This window comes from Aspergillus japonicus (assembly GCF_003184785.1).
Source record: "Aspergillus japonicus CBS 114.51 unplaced genomic scaffold BO86scaffold_7, whole genome shotgun sequence".
NCBI lineage: Eukaryota > Fungi > Ascomycota > Eurotiomycetes > Eurotiales > Aspergillaceae > Aspergillus > Aspergillus japonicus.
Window position 1 is genome coordinate 779,771 of NW_020291644.1, and position 17,026 is coordinate 796,796.

General features: G+C 52.1%; 7 protein-coding genes across 7 annotated transcripts; all 7 read left to right on the plus strand.

The window, feature by feature from the left end:
- Positions 1 to 60: 60 nt before the first annotated feature.
- BO86DRAFT_213471 (uncharacterized protein) lies at positions 61 to 1,502 on the plus strand. Its single transcript, XM_025666862.1, has one exon. The coding sequence runs from the start codon at positions 272 to 274 to the stop codon at positions 1,373 to 1,375; it is 1,104 nt and encodes a 367-aa protein (XP_025531013.1). The 5' UTR covers positions 61 to 271; the 3' UTR covers positions 1,376 to 1,502.
- On the plus strand, positions 1,503 to 1,889 carry BO86DRAFT_213472 (uncharacterized protein). The gene has a single exon (XM_025666863.1). The coding sequence runs from the start codon at positions 1,629 to 1,631 to the stop codon at positions 1,842 to 1,844; it is 216 nt and encodes a 71-aa protein (XP_025531014.1). The 5' UTR covers positions 1,503 to 1,628; the 3' UTR covers positions 1,845 to 1,889.
- A 706-nt stretch (positions 1,890 to 2,595) lies between these two features.
- Positions 2,596 to 5,107, plus strand: BO86DRAFT_440499 (putative chromatin assembly factor 1 subunit A; the record flags this gene model as incomplete). Its single annotated transcript, XM_025676205.1, has 2 exons — positions 2,596 to 3,531; positions 3,608 to 5,107. The coding sequence occupies 2 exons, from the start codon at positions 2,596 to 2,598 to the stop codon at positions 4,784 to 4,786; spliced, it is 2,115 nt and encodes a 704-aa protein (XP_025531015.1). The 3' UTR covers positions 4,787 to 5,107.
- A 717-nt stretch (positions 5,108 to 5,824) lies between these two features.
- Positions 5,825 to 6,202, plus strand: BO86DRAFT_386655 (uncharacterized protein). The gene has a single exon (XM_025671392.1). The coding sequence runs from the start codon at positions 5,963 to 5,965 to the stop codon at positions 6,176 to 6,178; it is 216 nt and encodes a 71-aa protein (XP_025531016.1). The 5' UTR covers positions 5,825 to 5,962; the 3' UTR covers positions 6,179 to 6,202.
- Positions 6,203 to 6,250: 48 nt separating this feature from the next.
- On the plus strand, positions 6,251 to 6,561 carry BO86DRAFT_386656 (uncharacterized protein). Its single transcript, XM_025671393.1, has one exon. The coding sequence runs from the start codon at positions 6,285 to 6,287 to the stop codon at positions 6,501 to 6,503; it is 219 nt and encodes a 72-aa protein (XP_025531017.1). The 5' UTR covers positions 6,251 to 6,284; the 3' UTR covers positions 6,504 to 6,561.
- Positions 6,562 to 8,054: 1,493 nt separating this feature from the next.
- BO86DRAFT_213714 (uncharacterized protein) lies at positions 8,055 to 13,393 on the plus strand. The gene is made up of 4 exons (XM_025666864.1): positions 8,055 to 8,424; positions 8,602 to 9,953; positions 10,011 to 10,120; positions 10,198 to 13,393. The coding sequence occupies exons 1-4, from the start codon at positions 8,373 to 8,375 to the stop codon at positions 13,349 to 13,351; spliced, it is 4,668 nt and encodes a 1,555-aa protein (XP_025531018.1). The 5' UTR covers positions 8,055 to 8,372; the 3' UTR covers positions 13,352 to 13,393.
- Positions 13,394 to 14,906: 1,513 nt separating this feature from the next.
- Positions 14,907 to 15,926, plus strand: BO86DRAFT_416562 (PP1-complex regulatory subunit GLC8; the record flags this gene model as incomplete). The annotated part of the gene is made up of 3 exons (XM_025674977.1): positions 14,907 to 14,934; positions 14,997 to 15,717; positions 15,779 to 15,926. 3 exons carry the CDS (start codon positions 14,907 to 14,909, stop codon positions 15,924 to 15,926), a joined length of 897 nt encoding a protein of 298 aa, XP_025531019.1.
- Positions 15,927 to 17,026: the final 1,100 nt, after the last annotated feature.

A 17,026-nucleotide genomic window follows, 5' to 3' on the forward strand; every position in this document is an offset into this window, starting at 1 on the left:
TCTCCCTCTTTCGCGTCCCCTCCCGGATTCCGTTGCCTGTCCGGTACAACGACGGAGCCGCCGGTCGCCGCACTTCGCATCTTCACCGGCAGATTGCACTTGTCGGCTGTCTCACTTTTCGTCCTCACGAGACTGTTTTTCACCCCGACTCTGCCTTGTTGATCGGAGTGGTGAATCGTTTCTTCCCCATCACCCGCCTTGCTTGTGTTTTGGGCAACAACACCAACCCTTCGCTCCGATCTTGCGGATACCGTCCGATAGGAGTCGCCAGATGGCCGGTGTGCAGCTTCAACAACCCAGCATGACTGATTACCGTCTGCCGATCCATCAACCGCCGCCGGCTCGGAAGCCGGTCGCGGGGATGCAATCTGGATTTCCCTACCAGTCCTACGAAGGGGCCCACCACCACCAGCTTGCCCCTCACCCGTCTACCGCCGCCATCGCGCACAACCGTCGACGAACATCCTCCTCTCACGTTTTCCCCTACACGGGCCAGCAGCAGCAGCACTCTACTGGTCCCTCCCCACACCATTCCATGACGGCCGCGGCCCCCTATCCACCTTCGAGACGCCTATCCAGTGCAACCACCTCCACTAGCTCCACCGGCAATAATCCGAATATGTACTATAGTGGTAATGTGTCGGACATCCGTCGAAGCACATCATCGCGCTCGGCCAACGCCCAGCTGGGATACGTCGCCTTGATGCGGAGGCAGAAGGCGACTGTTTGGTGTGACCGGGCCCAGCCAGAAGACCCGCGACTGCGGGCTCAGAAATTGGTGGATAAAAAGCGGGCATACCTGGAAGTCCATGGCGCAGGCGCCGGGCGTACGGGTACCCTGGGAAGCGGCAAGAACAAGCACGGCGCTAAAGGGGGCACTGACTTTTCACCCTCGGCGCTTGTCGGTGCAACGGTTCCAGTTCGTCTGAGTGCCAACGAAGTGGGCGATGCCGACGAGGATGCCCACAGCGATCGTGGATTCCCGTATCGCCGCACCGGCAGTGGCCGCAGTTCGCTCGGAAGCAACTCGCGCTATCCAAGTGGGTATCAGCGAAGCACGGTGGGTAGCAGCGGCTCTCCATCGAACGAGATGAGCGACTTGCCCGACGTTTCCGAGCACCCACGAGCAGAAACTGCCGAAGCCGAGCCAGAACATGCTTCCATCAAGGACAACGCCTCTTTGAATAGCTTAGGCAGTGAACCAGAAGATAAATTCGGCACCCTGGCAGATATGGCTGCCCCCAGCGCCGCACAAGCCGCCATCGAGAAGGCCAAGAAGGCGGATGAGCTGAGGCGCCGGGGCAGTGTGGACGACAGGACCACATCAATGACCAATGTCCGACTCTTTGTTGCGAACCCGGATTTGAGTGATTAAGATGCATTTTCGCTGCGCGCTTGGGATATTCTTGGATTTACCATGCCACGTCTCTATCTACCTTCGAACGCCACATTTTTCCTTTTCGAACCTCTTCCTTCCTGCAGTCCTGCCTCGCATTCGATGGCCGGGTATCTAGGCTTTGTGCCAGAGCCTCGGGCCCGAATGTTATAATGGCTGGGTCACAATTCTGATTGTTTTGTTCCTTCAAGTTCACTTTTGTATTGCACACTTGTTCTATTCCCCTGACAGCATGTTATTGGCGCTTTTCTCTCTCCTTTTCTGTGTCGTACGGATTGCGTACGGCCGATGGGTGCGATTGTTCCGCACCCATGTGCCTCATGGATTTATGAGTAATCATAGTAATAAATTAATACTCATGTACATATGGCAGCCGTTGTTTGTAGTAAGAGTGGCATATACTTGGAACGGGTCTTCCTGCTACCCTACTTTTGAGACACCGCAGTGACGTTTTTCCAGTAAAGTAGTGTAAGATCAAAATTCTTAGACTGAGTGAGAGCCCAAATATCATGGATGGCATCAAGGTGATGAAAGTGAGGCCTCGATGACGGTTGATGATGTTGATGATTAGGGGCTTACATAAGCGCTTACACGTGCCGAACGCGAATTTCCGTCGCGCAACATCAATTAACGCGTTTCAGGCAATCTGGTCAGGACGGGACACTCGCCAAGCTTCCCACTCCTCCGGCTCAATCCTCGCACAGGACAGAGACAGTCTGTGAGTGTAAGAGAGAGGGAGAGGTTCATCTTGCCTCGTTTTATCCGAGGCAAATTCCCCGTGTGTGTGCGCGTTACAACTCCCATCACTTTTACCCCCACCTTACACCAACCTCACACCGACTGCAACCCCATGAGCCCTGGCCCTGGCTCTGCTGGCATATTGCAGCTGTAATCTCCACCTTTAAAATCGGTGAGTCGGGCCATCAAGTCAATTGCAAAGGAGTAAGGAAGGATATCAACTAACAATATCTGGGGATATGTCCTTTGGTCGCGTCGCCTAGTGATGTTCACGTTCTTTCCATATTAACCGATTGCTGCACCCCAACCGGACGATACGATTCCTCATACCTTGTTCACACATTCGCACCTGCCCGGTAATATAATTAAACCACGACTCACATTGACCTCCGCATAATCTTAGCCAAGATTCCCTTATTGTTACTATAAGGGTCTCGCAAGAAGCGATGTCGACCACCACAATGGATGCCTCCAGTCCGGTGCCCCCGAGCCTGAAACCGACTCCCCCTCCACCTTCCGCGCTCGCCTCGACTCCTGCCACCAGCAATACCGCCGCTATAAATAACCACGGTCACCGCTCACCGTTACCTCCGAACACATTCCCTTCGATCATGTCTACATCTCCCAACAGCACGCGCAAACGTTCAATACAAGATGATGAGATGGGCGGGATGGACACAGAAACTGGCGGGATGGTCGTCAATGAATCGAGCATGGACATCGATACCGAGACGACCGAAGAGAGCGCAGGTGCTGGCGCAGGAGACCGTACCGGCGTCTCCATGCAACAGCCTACGATGACAGGTACTTCGGCTACGTCTACGCCTGACGATGATAAAGAGAATCAGGATGCCCTGCGGGCTCATCTTCAGAAGGTGGCTGGCTCGGACGGCGAGATCGGTGCTGCTCTGCCTTCCCCCGACGGCGAAGGCAACTCGAGTGTCCGGTCTGCACGAAGTGCTGCGGTTTCCCCCGCTCCGTCGTCGGATATTGCGCACGCTGGCTTGTCTGCTGCAAGCGACGGGGCTGGGTCGTTTACGGTGCCAGCGGCCAAGAAGAGGAAGCTTTCGCCCACCAGCAAGGACACTAAGCAACAGGAGAAGGAGGCCAAGGAGCGGCAGAAGCAGCAAGAGAAGGCGCGGAAGGTGGAGGAGAAGGAAGTCAAGGAGCGGCAGAGGATAGAAGAAAAGGCGAGGAAGGACGAGGAAAAGCGCAAACGTGAGGCCGAACGCGAAGAAGAGAAGCGAGCCAAAGACGAAGAACGGAAGAAGCGCGACGCCGAGAAGGAGGAGGAGCGGAAGCGGAAGGAGGAAAAGCGAAAGGTGAAGGAGGAGGAGAAGGCCGCAAAGGAGGAAGAGAAGAGGAAGAAGGAGGAGGAGAAGTCGAAGAAGGAGAGAGTGAGTAAATTGCTACGCCGCCCTTTCAGGGGTAAGGTTCCTACGTCAAAGTCCTCACTTCTAACCGCATTGAAAGTCACAAACGAAGCTGAATTCTTTCTTCGCCAAACCCAAACCCGTCATTGCCTCCTCGACTTCCAATTCGACCACCAACAAAACCATCTCACCCTCACCTCAGAGAACGACCGGCGCTGGCGCTGCTACCGAATCCCTCCATGACCCGGCTCCCTCCGCTGTATCTGACTACCAGCGCGATTTCCCTGATTTCTTCTTGCAGTCGCACACCAAAGTTGCGCCGCCCCATCAGTTCCAGCGTGATGCCAAAGCTCTTCATCATACCCAAGAACAGGTAGACGCCTACCTGAAATCCAACGCCACCGACCTGCCTTCCGCATTTCGTCCCTCCGAGATATTCAACCTCATCCCGTACAGACGCCGGTGTGGGAGGTTGCCTGCCTCCGTTAAGGAAATCCTAATTCAGATGCAGAATCTGGCCGACCAGGCCGGACCTTCCGAGGATGCCCAGAGAAAGCCGCGGGAGCTGCTGCGGCAAGTCACAATGAAATCCTTTAGGTTTGGGGAAGATGTGCGTCCACCCTATCAGGGTACATTTACCAAGCGTCTACCCGAGGCAGCTGCCCATCGGCTGATGCGCAACCCTTTCCGCCGAGGATTACCAGAGACCAATTACGACTATGATTCAGAGGCCGAATGGGAGGAGCCCGAAGAAGGCGAGGAGCTCGACTCGGAGGAAGAGGATGAGATGAGCGAGGATGGTGAGGACGACATGGATGGGTTCCTGGATGACGAGGATGACCACCTGATTGACGGCAAACGACGCCTCATCGTGGGCGACCTAGAACCTGTCAGCACCGGCATTCGATGGCAGGAACAAGGCGTGGACTCCGAGCTGCAGATGTACAAATTGGAAACGATTTCCGACTCGGTGCCTTTCCCCATCGATCCGTTCTCCACCGTGTACTGGCAAAAACCTAAGCCTGCAGATTCCGTGCCGGGCGCTGCGGGTCTGGGGCGGTCGACGCTGCATACCTTCATGGGCCAGGCGGTCTCTGGCTCCCACAAGGGCTCCCCTGGAGGAGGATCGACGGCGGACGGGGGCGCTTTAGCGGTGGTGGCAGCGGGACGAACAAAACAGCGGACGTTTCCGGCAGAGCAGCTGGGTGAGTTCAAGCAGGTGGTGGATGGCAGTGATCTGACCAAGCTGGGATTGCTTGAAATCTTGAAGAAACGGTAAGACGTGGGCCCACATGTTGACTTGTCTCTGAAGAAAACGGAAGGCTAATCTCCAGGGTTGTCTTGCGATAGGTTCCCGAAGGTCTCGAAGGACGTTCTGAAAGACACGCTGAACAGCGTGGCCACGCGAGTAGGACATAAGGAGGCTGACAAGAAATGGGTCTGTAAATAGAGGCAGACGAGGCAAAGCAGCGAGATGGGGGGAAGACAACGCATACAAGGGCGACATCATCCATCCCCCTTACCCCAGGGGATCAATTGAGCTAATCTATTGGCCATCGGCAAGAACCTGCGCCCCTCTTCTTTCTACATATCAATATTCATATTTATATTCATTTTCACCATTCTTTCTATTTTTCCTCGTGTCGTGTCATTCTTATCATGCTCACCCCTGCTATTGTGTCCCATGTCCTAAACATGACTGTGTTCGTCCGAGGCTGCCGTGGTGAAGAGAGAAATGGATGATGGAGTTTCCAAACAATACCTGAGTTGAAGTACAAGGATTCTTAAGGCAGTCTGTGCTCTTGTTGGTCTGGCATTTTCTCTTTCAAATCTGATTTTCTGCCTGCCCTCCAATATAATCGATGCATTATTTATAGAGAAGGGGGCGACTCTAGTTGGGGACGAGATTGCTTGTCGTTGGATGTCCTGTACGCCGGAAAAGTACATGTCCTGGATGTATGTGGTGCGATCCGTACAGCAGGTATGTACCATTGTACAGTACCCAAGAAGATGGAAAACTGGTGGGGGGAGAAGCGGATATCCACTCCACTCTTAGCTCCAATTGTTGTGGTGGTCTGCCAGCGAAGCTAGTGGCATAACCTAAATCTGTTTGACAGCCGGCGGAGCAGGACATACAGATACACCAAAATGATCAATCGGTGAATTGTCCATTGAGGCTTGAAACATACAACGTATAGATCTGCTGGATGTTAAATGAGATGGAGTGGTAAGCGCCCGGGATAGCCTGAGTAAAACTTTGTATGTACAGTACCTGCACCTAAGTAAAGTAACATAGTGGTACCACCGTACCAGGTCACTAATGACAACACATCACCCATTGAACCCACTACGTCTGACTAACCCGAGCAGTGGTGGTTGAACACGTGCAAAGAGTGGGGATTATTGCTCATGTACTACTGTACCACTAAACGGGATCCGGCTAAGCGCAGTCACCATGCCAGCTGAACAGTTCGTTCTGGTCAGTTTTCCGGCTCTCTTCTCTTGCCTTTTCGACTGTCTTCCTGTCTTGTCTGGTTGCTTCCTGTCTGACTGGCAAGTTGCAATACGCACACACACCAATCAATCACCTATCAAAATAACTAAGCTGATCGGTTTCAGCTCCGATCCCCCCTCCCTCCCCCAAATTCTGCAATACTTGCCAACGCAGTAAGGGGGAGGGGAGAGGGGGTTGACCAACAAATCACACTAGCGAAGAAGAGCGAGGAGGAGAGGGGGGGGGGGGGGGGTTTGACGGGTTTTACCCCCTCCATGCATGCATGCATGCATGCGTTGCCAACACATCAAGAAATGGATCTCTCTCTCTCTCTTTTGCCCCCCTCATCATCCCCCCCACCTATCTAGCCTTAGGTATGCTGTTCATGCTTGGATCCTTGACTTCTCGTGAGCTCGTTCGCTCGGGACTTGGCTTTAGTGAGTGGAGGACAAGGAGAGATCTTGGTTTTGAGGGGGCAGAAGAGAGCAGCAGGTCGGAATGAATTGTTTCTGGTTAATAATTGTTGTATCAAGCCTGTATCAACCCCCCCCCCCCCCTCGAGGACTCGCGGACTAGCGACGGGGGTATGGATCAGACGGACAATTACCTGCAAGACCACATCCGACTCTTCACTGAGGGAGGGTGAGATGACGCTGATATATGAGTATGTGTGGGTAAGATAACTAAATTATGAGTCGGTAGTTATTCTACGGAGTGGCTAGTAAGACTGCTGCGAACGAAGTAGAGTAACGCGGAGTAGAGTATAAGTTACCTCTTGAGTAAAATAGTCTGGGACAGGTACCCGGGAGGTACCGCTTGCCCGCCTGGACCCCCGGCAAGGTACCGTGTCTGGACTCCCACCGGGCCTTGGTTTTTTTTTTTTTCTTTTTCTTTTTTAAATAATTAATTGTTTTTGCACTTTTTATTTTGTCTGCATCATCATCAGCAAGTAAGTAGCTGGAGGGATCATGATTAGTTATTCTCTATTTTCCTGCCCCCCTCCCTCCTCCTCTGGGTTGCTGCTGCATGTGTCCGATTCGAGTCACCACCGCAGTCTTTGGCTATTTCTCCGTTTGATGTATAGTCCTGGGCGTACCTGGAAGGGACAAAAACGACGGAGAAGAAAGAAAGAAAGAAAGAAAGAAAGAAAGAAAGAAAGAAAGAAAGAGAAGAGGGAAGGACGACAGAATTTACTGTCCTTCTTGCTCCTGTAGTTATTATTTGCTAGTCTGCCAGAAGTTAGCCTGACGTACTCCGTAGTAATGCTAGTTAGTCCCCTCTATGGTTGGGAATGTCCCCCACAAATTATTAATTATGAGTTAGTTGTTATTCTCTTCTTCCTCTTCTTCATCATCATCATCTGCTACTGTGTGACTTATAATTCTTCTACCGGACCTAGTAGTACTCTAAACTAATCCGGGTTTGCTTGATTTGCTGGCATCCACTAAACCCACTAAACTTTGCTGCTGCTGTTCTACTGCTGCCGCCGCCGTCGCTGTTGTTGTTGTCTCTGCTTCCACTTATTCCACTTCTTTTGCTCTTCCTCTCTCTGTCTTCATTCCCTCTTCTTCCTTTTGTTCCCCTCCTCTCCTCGTCTGTCTACGGCTGGCCTTCGCTGCAAGTCATATCTCATTCTTCCGCCCACAGCCCGGTCGGCCAGTTGTCCCTCTTCTTCCCCGCTCCTTTCGTCTATCGTCCGGACCAAGTCGGAGTTTATTATCCTGCCCATCGCCATTTCACCCTTTCAGTCAATACTAAGATCAGCCTCTCACACTGCGACTTTGCGCCATTCGACAGATATATCTACGTTTCTCTTACCTGGACACCGCTTTCGCATTCCTCGAAGATTTGTGGACCCGATAGACAGGAATCCTCCGTCATTATTGGGATATACTCTACCTTACCCTCTGGTTAATTAGTCTTCGATACACTAATCAACTAAACCCAGTCAATTGATCACTGACTGACTGAATGAGCACGGCCATCTTCACCTTACTATCTTCCGGCTATAACTATTGACCTACCCTTCTGCCGATTACACATCCAGTGGTTCTTACATTCGATTGGGATCCCATACCTACATTATATTGCTATCCTGAACCAACGACCTCTCCACATCCATCACTCTCCTTCCATCTTCTTCCCCTTTCCTTTCCGATCTTTTCAGCTCAACCTGGAGCGCGCCATCGTGTCTACTATTCAGCAGCTCCAGCTTCCGCACTTAACCCATGAGGACCACCGTCCACCATTCACCACAACTCTAGGGAAATCATGCGATAGGAAGGAAGATATCCACGCCAAGGGCGCCTTGCGACCTCGACCGTCTTCCTCGTGGCTATTTGGCCGGGAACCTGCCCATGGCAACACCACAATGTCCGATGCCCAAGTCGATGGTCGTCCATCAACCCTGGCGTATGTGACCTGTAAGTCCGCAGATTGCTTTTTTCCTTCCGCCCCTTCTGTGAAATTTCCCGCAAATCCATCCTCCTTCGCCTGATCACGCCGCTCGAGTCGCCTAGCTTCATGCAGCCAAAAAGCAGACAATTTATCAGTGCCTTTGAACATTCGCTGACAACTCTTCCTTGCCCTTCGTGCCCCAGGCTTGATTCCTTCGTCCATTCAAGTAACCTCACCATGTGAGGTTGCGCCTCGATCTTCCACTCCCGCTGTGACTGCAACTTCGCCCCCCTTGCGGGCTTCTTCAGACTCGATGACGCATTGTATCGAAGGTGAGTCTGGCAATTTGAGCTGCTCAAGCTCGCAACGCCTTGTCTCGGCCGATTACACCCTGGATGGACCTCAGGACACCCAGCGCTCTACCCAAGCCGTGGAACAATCCAAGATTACCTTTGAGGACCTGGCCAGTCAATACCGTCAGAATCAGCATAAACAAGCCAGTCGAAAGCGACTCGAAGGCCGCTTACATGCCACTAAAATCGCTGTGGGTGTTTCCGCTCGCTTGATCCGTGTCGGAGCTGCTGCCCAAAGAGCGCTGGTCGACCGGCTCCGCCACGATGACAAGGGAAATTTCATTACTATTTATCAAACTCTCGTTGATCTTCAGGAGTCCTGCGATGCGACATTTCAGCGACATTTCCAGCGGCAGGATCCGCTGGACGGATGGCCGCATACTCGGGAGTCGGTTGTCGACCGTCCTCCGGACTTCTTCCTCCAGCTGAGCCCTCAATCCAGGACTGATTTGCTTGACATTTTACATTTGGTCCGCACCGATCCACAATTTGTGTTTGACAAACTGCGGGTCTTGACTCCGACCCAACGGGCAGCCCTTGTCTCGTCCACTGGTGCCCCTTGGGAATCTGGTAGTGATCTATCGTCCTCGGCAGCATCCCGGTCCCGGTCCCATGGGATGAAGCGCAGCTCGGCCGCTTCTCTTCCGTACAAGGACCGTACTCTGGCATTTGAACGCAAAGATGCCCTCTCAATATTGCTCTTCAATGTTTTCGCGACCCCTCTGGATTCCGATGCCGCGGAAGCACGATTACGTTTGGATGTCTGGTCTTCCGTTTGTGCGAAGCTTCTGATCCAGGACGGGAATAGGCATGGTGCTCTTATTCCCTACATCTTGACTGCCTGGGCCACGGGAAGTGAGTGGAAGGCGAAACCGAAGTTCGAACTCTATCTCATGGATATGTTACAAGCCGGCGCATTCCTTCTGGAGCATGTAGAACCCCCGCCAGGCTTGGATTTGGATGTGGAACCGCCTGATCCTTTACGAACAGATGTGGCCGAGGAGTTCTTTGCTTCTGCAGTAGATGCGTTGTTCAAACTCCTGGATGACCCAGATGGAGGGTTTCCACAAGCCGTGATGCAACTAAGCTGCGCTATATTACAGAAACTAGAACATCGAGATGACCGTAACCGGTTTCTCGAGTTGTTGTTCGTTCAATGGTTCTTCGCCAAATTCTTATACGGCGCACTCACTTTCCCAGAGGTATGAAGACACCCCGAGCAAGCATGAGACAGAACTACCCCGCTGACTGGTGTCCAGGCACATGGTCTTCTCCTTGATTTCCATGTGCGTAACGATGCTCGCGAGAAACTTCTCGGACAGGTGGGCCTTCGTGCGTATTCTCAAGTCTACGCCATACTACGCTCCATGTCAGTATCCAGCCCTTCCTGTAGTCAAACTCAAAGCTTTTGAAAAACATATCATCTAACCAGTCTTTGTTCAACAGGCACCACTATTCGATGGTCCGCCTTACTGTCAGACGTCGGGTGGAAAGCATGCTCAGCCGCTTCCAACCTGAATTCCTGGGCAAGGACTCCGACCCAGCACAATCGACTCGCAAGTACTCGAGTGGGCAGCAATCACCTGCCGGGTCTATAATGCTTTCTGGTGCCGATGTTCTTACATTACTGAATACGCTTTACCCTAGGTCATCCACCTCAATGAGCGGTTCTCCAATATCGTCTTCCGGGGTCTCTGTCTCTCCAAGTGTTGCCTCTATTTTCTCAGAAAGACCGACGACTGCTGTGGCGGAGCCCGGGTTTTTCAAACCCGTCGAACCCTTTTCCAGGCATGCGACCCAGGGCCAGAGTCTGCTTGCCTCCGCCATTAACTTTCTCTCAAATGCCGAGGAGAGTATTAATCACAATGCCGACAGGATTCGGTTTGAGTTGTCTGAAATGTGTGGGCCCGATGGCCGGGCTATTCTGGAACCTCCGGCCGCGGAAGAATGGGCTGTTTTTTCGATCTCCAAGCACGGCAAATTGGCATGGGGACTATTTGCTGACGACTGTCAGACTTCACTCTTGGACAGTACCTTTGCTGAAGATGCTCAATCCGCCGCCCTAGAGTCGGAAGACAACCTTGAAGCTCTACAGACGGCTATTGTGAAATTGATCCAGGAAAGTCCTGCCGACGACGGTGTTGATGTCGACTTACGCCATTTCAAAAGTCTTTCCATGGCAGATAGTACATCGCTCAAGCAACGCTTCAACAGGGCGATGCAGCACTGCCACCACGAATCCGACTTCATTGGTGCCCATTACTGGTGGAATGCGGGCCGCCAGCTTCTTCACAGCGTCGCAAGTTCTCCTATCAGACTTGCAGATGACACATGGATCCTTGAGCCAATGTACACTTCCTGCACCCGCTCCCTCCAGACGTCACGGGCCGTGGTCGAACGTTGTGAAACCGAGTTCGCGGCTCTTCACAGACAGACCCGGCGATTGCAGAAACTGGTTAAAGATATGATGACCACCGTGGCTGGGCTTCGCGACAAGATGTGGTACATGACGGATGTGAAAAATTCGATGAGGTATGAGGATGCCAAAAACGTTGCTTTGGCTCTGAAGACGATGATCTATTCCGCTCGTCCGCATAAGCAAACGCCATATGAGGGCCGTTCCCGTGGTAACGCGAGATCATTTGGCAGCTCGTTCCTCCAAAAGCCGGAGCTGCAGGTCATGAACATCATGAAAGCGCCGAGCAGTCAAGGTGGCCCTAACAAGCTCTCAGATGAGCAGGTGGATTTGATCCGCAAATGGCTATCCCATAACAATATAGACAACTTCTGCAAAGGCGAAGAGCGCATCCACAGGTTCTGTTATGAGGTTCAAGCCAGTATCAATCGGCTTGTTGGAGAGAGCATGGCAGAGACCCCCGTGTTGTGGGCCAGTGAGCTCTACCACAAGGAGCGAGCGATGTACGAAGGATCGTCCCATCGAAACTTCCTCGGCCTCTCTTCCATGCGCCCGTTCAACGTCCCTAACGAGGAGTCCACAAACCTTTCCCAGGGGCATGGCAATCAGTTCCGTCCAGCCGACTCCAGTTCGCGGTATTCGTCCGATGCGTCGTCCTTGAACCACAAAGCTTCCTATCAGAGTCTGCTGTCCGACAAGTGGAGATGTCCTCGAGATCCCTCACTTGCAGATACCTCCTCCATTGGGGGCTCGCCAGGAAGGGCGGCATCAACCGCCACGGGCGACTCATACAGCACCTTCTGGTCGACGCCCCATCAATCAGCGCAGTATGCTCCTAGCTCGTCTAGTATTTTTTCTCGACCTCCATCGATGTTCAGTGATAATAGTGCACAACCCCCACGCCGAGATGACCGCAAATCACATGGCAAAGCGGCTTTCATAGATGATCTCAAACAGACTCTCACGAGCTTACTTCTCAGTGATTTGGGCTCTCCCGTTTGGAGTTGTGGCAGTGAAACTGATGCTTGGTTCGCTAATGCACTGAACCAGCAACGCATCCAAGTGCAGATGAAGAAGCGCGCTCGTATCCAAAGATTCTACACCGAATGTGATGAGCGGCTTGTCCGCGATGTGTTGCACCGTGTACCATTTAATCGCACGCGAAGCCATTCCCTTGGATCGTCGGAGCGCCCACTACTCGGAGACCCGGAAACCTCGGCTTCGGATTTTCCCTGCAAGAATAACACTGAGTTCGGAAAAGATGCACAGCAATTTTCGTACAGCGACATCTTCCATCGTCTAATTGAGGTCTTTTCCCGACATGGGAACCCCTTCGTTAAGCTCAAGGCACTGCGCGATCTACGAGCATTGGTGGTTGCTTCCCTCAATACAACCCACGAGGAGCTGGGTTCGTTTACTCCCTCCCAAGATCTCAAATGCCAGCGAGGACGCAGCTTCGGAATACAGGGAAAGAGAAGTGCTCGACACAGCTTTTCAGAATCCCAGGCGAAGCGTGTGCATGAGAAAGCCGCCCTTCATACGCCTACTTCCGCCGTGGCTGAGTCTGTCCTCTTCGACTGCCGCCCTTCAGACTACAGCGCCCCCAGTGAGCATCAGATAGTCGACGCACTGCGGAGCTTGCTGTTTGAGTTAAAGCCCAAGACCCTTTTCCGAGATCTCCAATTCATCTCGGCCTTCGTTCCGAGCGAGACGCTGAACCAAACTGATTGTGGGACCGCCTTCTTGCAATTTGGCCTGGCAGCATTGAGCCTCAAGGATGAAGTGTGCAACAGCATGGTTGAGATTGCCGACAATATTGTCTCTCAGGAGCTCAGTCGGCGCCATCCTGCTGGATACGAACCCCATCCCCGAGCTGGACATGCCATTGAAGATGCTGCTGGCATGTGGATCATTACAGCCAAGGAGGGCAATCCAGTTGCCCAGCGGGAGCTGGCGATCCTCTACCTCACCCATCCCGAGCTCCTGCCGCGGGTGACACTCCCGCTCACTTTGCTCCGAGACACCTTTAAGGCGGAGATGATGTATCGCCGCGACAAGGACTCGAAATCCGATCCCCAGAGCATGTGTCTGGCCCTGCACTGGATGCAGCTGTCGGCCACGGGTGGAGACGAACTTGCACGGAATCGACTCCGTGAGCGCGAGGAGTTCGAGTCCATCGCATAGATCTTTCTGCCCTTTTAACCAGTTCCTTCAACCCTTCTGCACTTGTGCTTTGAGTCATATTTAGGTTCTCCTGCTTTCTCTACTTATAGTCTCTTCTCTGCTCGGATTGCCCTGGTTCTTTTTCGAATTTTCTCTTTGACTCGTTTTACTTTCCGTTCACATCTTATGACTTGATACCATTGATGACTTATTGCTTTTGACCGAAGACTTCGGTTAGCGTACCGCGACCGATCCCTGTGCATGTAGATGTGCAGCTTTCTTGATATCCTTTGTTCTGGGGAGGATTGGCCCTAGGTTCCTGTGGCGCGTGATGTTTTGTTTTCTGTCTTGTGGCTCCTTTCCTGGGGAGCATGGCAGGGTCATGAGATTCCCCTATACAATTACCCACTGCTTTTTTTTAGGGCGGCTCTCTGCTAGTTCTTTGCTATTTGAATTATTTGCTTACTGAAATACTCTCGTTTCTATTAGTTCTTCCTTTCCTTTCTTCTTTCTTTCTTTTTTCTTTTTTCTTCTTCTTCTTATTCTTCTCCCTCTTTCTAGAGGCGCTCTAGGAGGGATGAGCGTTGCAAGCACCAAGTGTAGAGTTACAGTGTTGAACAGGAGTGACAGCATCAGCGTCCGGTGATGACAGAAGACGAGGCCTCTAATTGATTTTACTTATGACTACTTTCATTCTCTACGTACATTCCTGCCAATACCTGTGTAGCCGTAACTATGACGATGTCAAGGCTCGGGCCCTTTCCAGAATTGACGGAGATGACAGGGATAGCTCTTGATTTGGCCAAAGCTGGCAGTGAGTTGAAGTACCTTAGTGAGTAAGTAACTACTAGCCATCAAAGACAAAGATGGGCAGGGTGACTGGCCAACTACTTGGAAGTAGTCGCCCCTTGGGTGCTCAGGTAGCAAAAGTGGTTGTTAGGTAGTGTTGTGTGTGTCGCTCCCGACGTCATCGGAGGAAGAAGAGGAGGCAGTTTAGCCCGCCAGCCCCACGTGCCACTTTCTCTCTCTCTCTCTCTCTTCTACTCCTACTCCGTACACTTCCATCTTTTTCCCCTCCCATCCCTCCCCCCCTCTCTCTCCCACATTCTCTCTCCCACCCCTCTGTCTTATCTGCTTTGCTGCAATTCGCAGCCCCCCTTCTGACAAATCCACTCATCGCATCCGTGGTTCCCTTTAGGGAGTCAGCTTCTAAACAGTTTCTGTACAGGACGGCCCGTACTGTACATTTAGTTGTGCGTGAGACTGCTGTCACCGCTCGACCGGAGGCTGAGATTTTTAGGTCAGCTCAGCCTCAGTTGCTGGCCTTGCATTTGTGCATTTCAATAGCAGCTGACTCGTCTGATCCCTGTCAGATTCAACCTCAAGATACATCGTCCCACCTTGGTTCTCTCCTTTTTGTCTGTCTTCGTCCTTCCTTCAATCGTCCTTAATATAGCGGGACTCCTTCGTCAACTGCCTCAAATACAATCCAGTCAGAGATCCTTCCGCATTTTGTTTCCCGAAGCAATATACTTTTCCTTCTCCGACTACAATGACCACTATTTCGCACCACATCATGGAGGACTCCCAGAAGAGGCCTAAGGGTACGTGATCCTGTTAGTCGCCCGTGGCTAGTCATGTTTCGATCTAATCTCCTGGATACCAGGTATCCTCAAGAATTCTAGTGGCTCGGTTCCGCAGATCGCACAAGTCCATGACACCTTGACCGTTCCGCAGAACGACCCCGACGGGGTGGACACCAAGGAACTGACGCTGCAAAACACTCTACAAAATGCCGGTCGCCGTCGCTCCACCTCGAACACGCGCCCAGGATCATCGTCTCGGCGACAATCGCTGGCGCACATCCACGGTCAACCGGAAGAGAACTCGCCGCGCTTGAAATGGGACGAGGCCAACTTGTACCTGACCGAACAGGAGAAGACGGCCAAGATGAAGATCGACGAGCCCAAAACACCGTTTGCGCCCCACTACGACCCTGCTGAGGACGAGGAGGAGCTCGAGGCCGAGAACACCTTGATCGACGCGCAAGGGGTGGTGGTAGATGAACTGGACAAGACCGTGAAAGCACCCAAGAAAGGAGTGGCCGAGGATGAAATCCCTGATCTGGAGTTGGGCGAGCCGGAAGACTCATTTTCCGGAGATGCGCACGCGGGGGCCAATGACCGAATTGTGCGCGAGCGGAGCCTGAGCAACGAGTCGCACCGAAGCAACAAGCATGTGGTGATGGGTGCGGGCGAGGCGAACGGGGAATCGCAGTCCGGGCCCGATGGGCTGATCACGTCGCAAGAGGCCGCGGAGAAACATCGTCAGTTTGAGCAGCACCGGAAGAAGCACTATGAGATGCGCAATATCAAAGAACTCCTGGCGTAGGTTTCTTTCACACACACCACCGTCCAGATCGGGTGAGTAACTGACGATTTTTTGCAGCCATCCCGAGGTGGATGAAATGGATGAGGACGAGGACGAAATGGATGAGGACGAGGACGAAACGGAGGAGGGATCTACAGCCGCCGCGGCGCCACCTCCCATGCCCCAGATCCCAACGCAGTTCCCTAACGGCACCAGATCTGATTAGCCCGGGCAACCAGCGGGTTCTCTGCTGTGCTAATCATTTCATCTTCATTACCTGCTGCATTCATTTCCTAGCTGTATATTCCCAAGCGTTGGCTTCTGGTCCAGACGGGCCTATATGTGTTCTATGAACTGTAAATCCTTCACTGTACTTTTGTTTTTCTTTTCCATCCCCCCTTTATTCTTTCTACTCCTTAGGATGGATTGAGCTGGCTAGTCTGATAGATGAAATGGACATAGCTAACTGACTGCATGCATGAATCCGATTGAACTTGTTCTTGCCTGTCTATCTGTATTTAGAATCTCTCCCGTCGTTAAAGCAGGGAAGGGATCCCTGCAAGGGGACTCGTGATTCACCTCGTTAAACCCAGATGCACCGAGGAATGAACAGGAAGGATTGTAATTGAATGAGAAGCTGTAGGAAGAGGTTAAAAATAGCCATAGGGCATCCCATCGGGGCCCAGAGCCGAGAATAGCAGCAACACCGATTGATGTATCAGATGGTCAGGCCATCCAAAGCCGGGCTGCCTGCACTCTGTCAGGGGCAGGAGAACTGATAACTAACTGTGCTGTAAGATGAGTTGTCATGTCTCTCTGCCTTTGCCTTTCTTTTCTTCCTTCCTGTTTCTTATTGCTTTTTACTCTCCCCCGGCCCACCCCTTCTCTCTATCTTCTTTTTTACCTTCATCTCACCGGGGGCTCATTCTGAAACACCCTTGCGGCAGGATTAAATTAGCCAGCGACCGTTGGGGTTTAGTGAGTCGTTCTCCGAGGCTGTTATCATTTATCAATCGTCCAGCGCGGAGCCATGGCAGCTCCACAGTCTAGACCCCGGGACCCAATAGACAGTTTCAGGTTGAATAATCTCGATGCGAAGTTACTTCCGGAGTACGTAGTAGTCTGAACAAATGTTTCGTAGTAGTTTCCAGTGAGTAGTAACTTACTCCGTAGTTTGTGTGGTGTGACCTAGCTGCTAGACTAGGTGGTGAATTCGTCGTCGTCGTCGTCGTTGTTGTTGTTGTTGTTGTTGTTGTTGTTGTTGTTGTTGTTGTTGTTGTTGTTGTTGTTGTTGTTGTTGTTGTTGTTGTTGTTGTTGTTGTTGTT

What these genes read in the sequence shown, in the direction of transcription:
- BO86DRAFT_213471 (XM_025666862.1), top strand. Translation starts at nt 272, where the DNA reads ATGGCCGGTGTGCAGCTTCAACAACCCAGCATGACTGATTACCGTCTG.
- BO86DRAFT_213472 (XM_025666863.1), top strand. Translation starts at nt 1,629, where the DNA reads ATGTTATTGGCGCTTTTCTCTCTCCTTTTCTGTGTCGTACGGATTGCG.
- BO86DRAFT_386655 (XM_025671392.1), top strand. Translation starts at nt 5,963, where the DNA reads ATGCCAGCTGAACAGTTCGTTCTGGTCAGTTTTCCGGCTCTCTTCTCT.
- BO86DRAFT_386656 (XM_025671393.1), top strand. Translation starts at nt 6,285, where the DNA reads ATGCATGCATGCGTTGCCAACACATCAAGAAATGGATCTCTCTCTCTC.
- BO86DRAFT_213714 (XM_025666864.1), top strand. Translation starts at nt 8,373, where the DNA reads ATGTCCGATGCCCAAGTCGATGGTCGTCCATCAACCCTGGCGTATGTG. An exon ending in AACCCTGGCGTATGTGACCT is followed by an intron (nt 8,425 to 8,601) that starts GTAAGTCCGCAG and finishes TTCGTGCCCCAG; the next exon opens with GCTTGATTCCTTCGTCCATT. An exon ending in GCGCACTCACTTTCCCAGAG is followed by an intron (nt 9,954 to 10,010) that starts GTATGAAGACAC and finishes ACTGGTGTCCAG; the next exon opens with GCACATGGTCTTCTCCTTGA.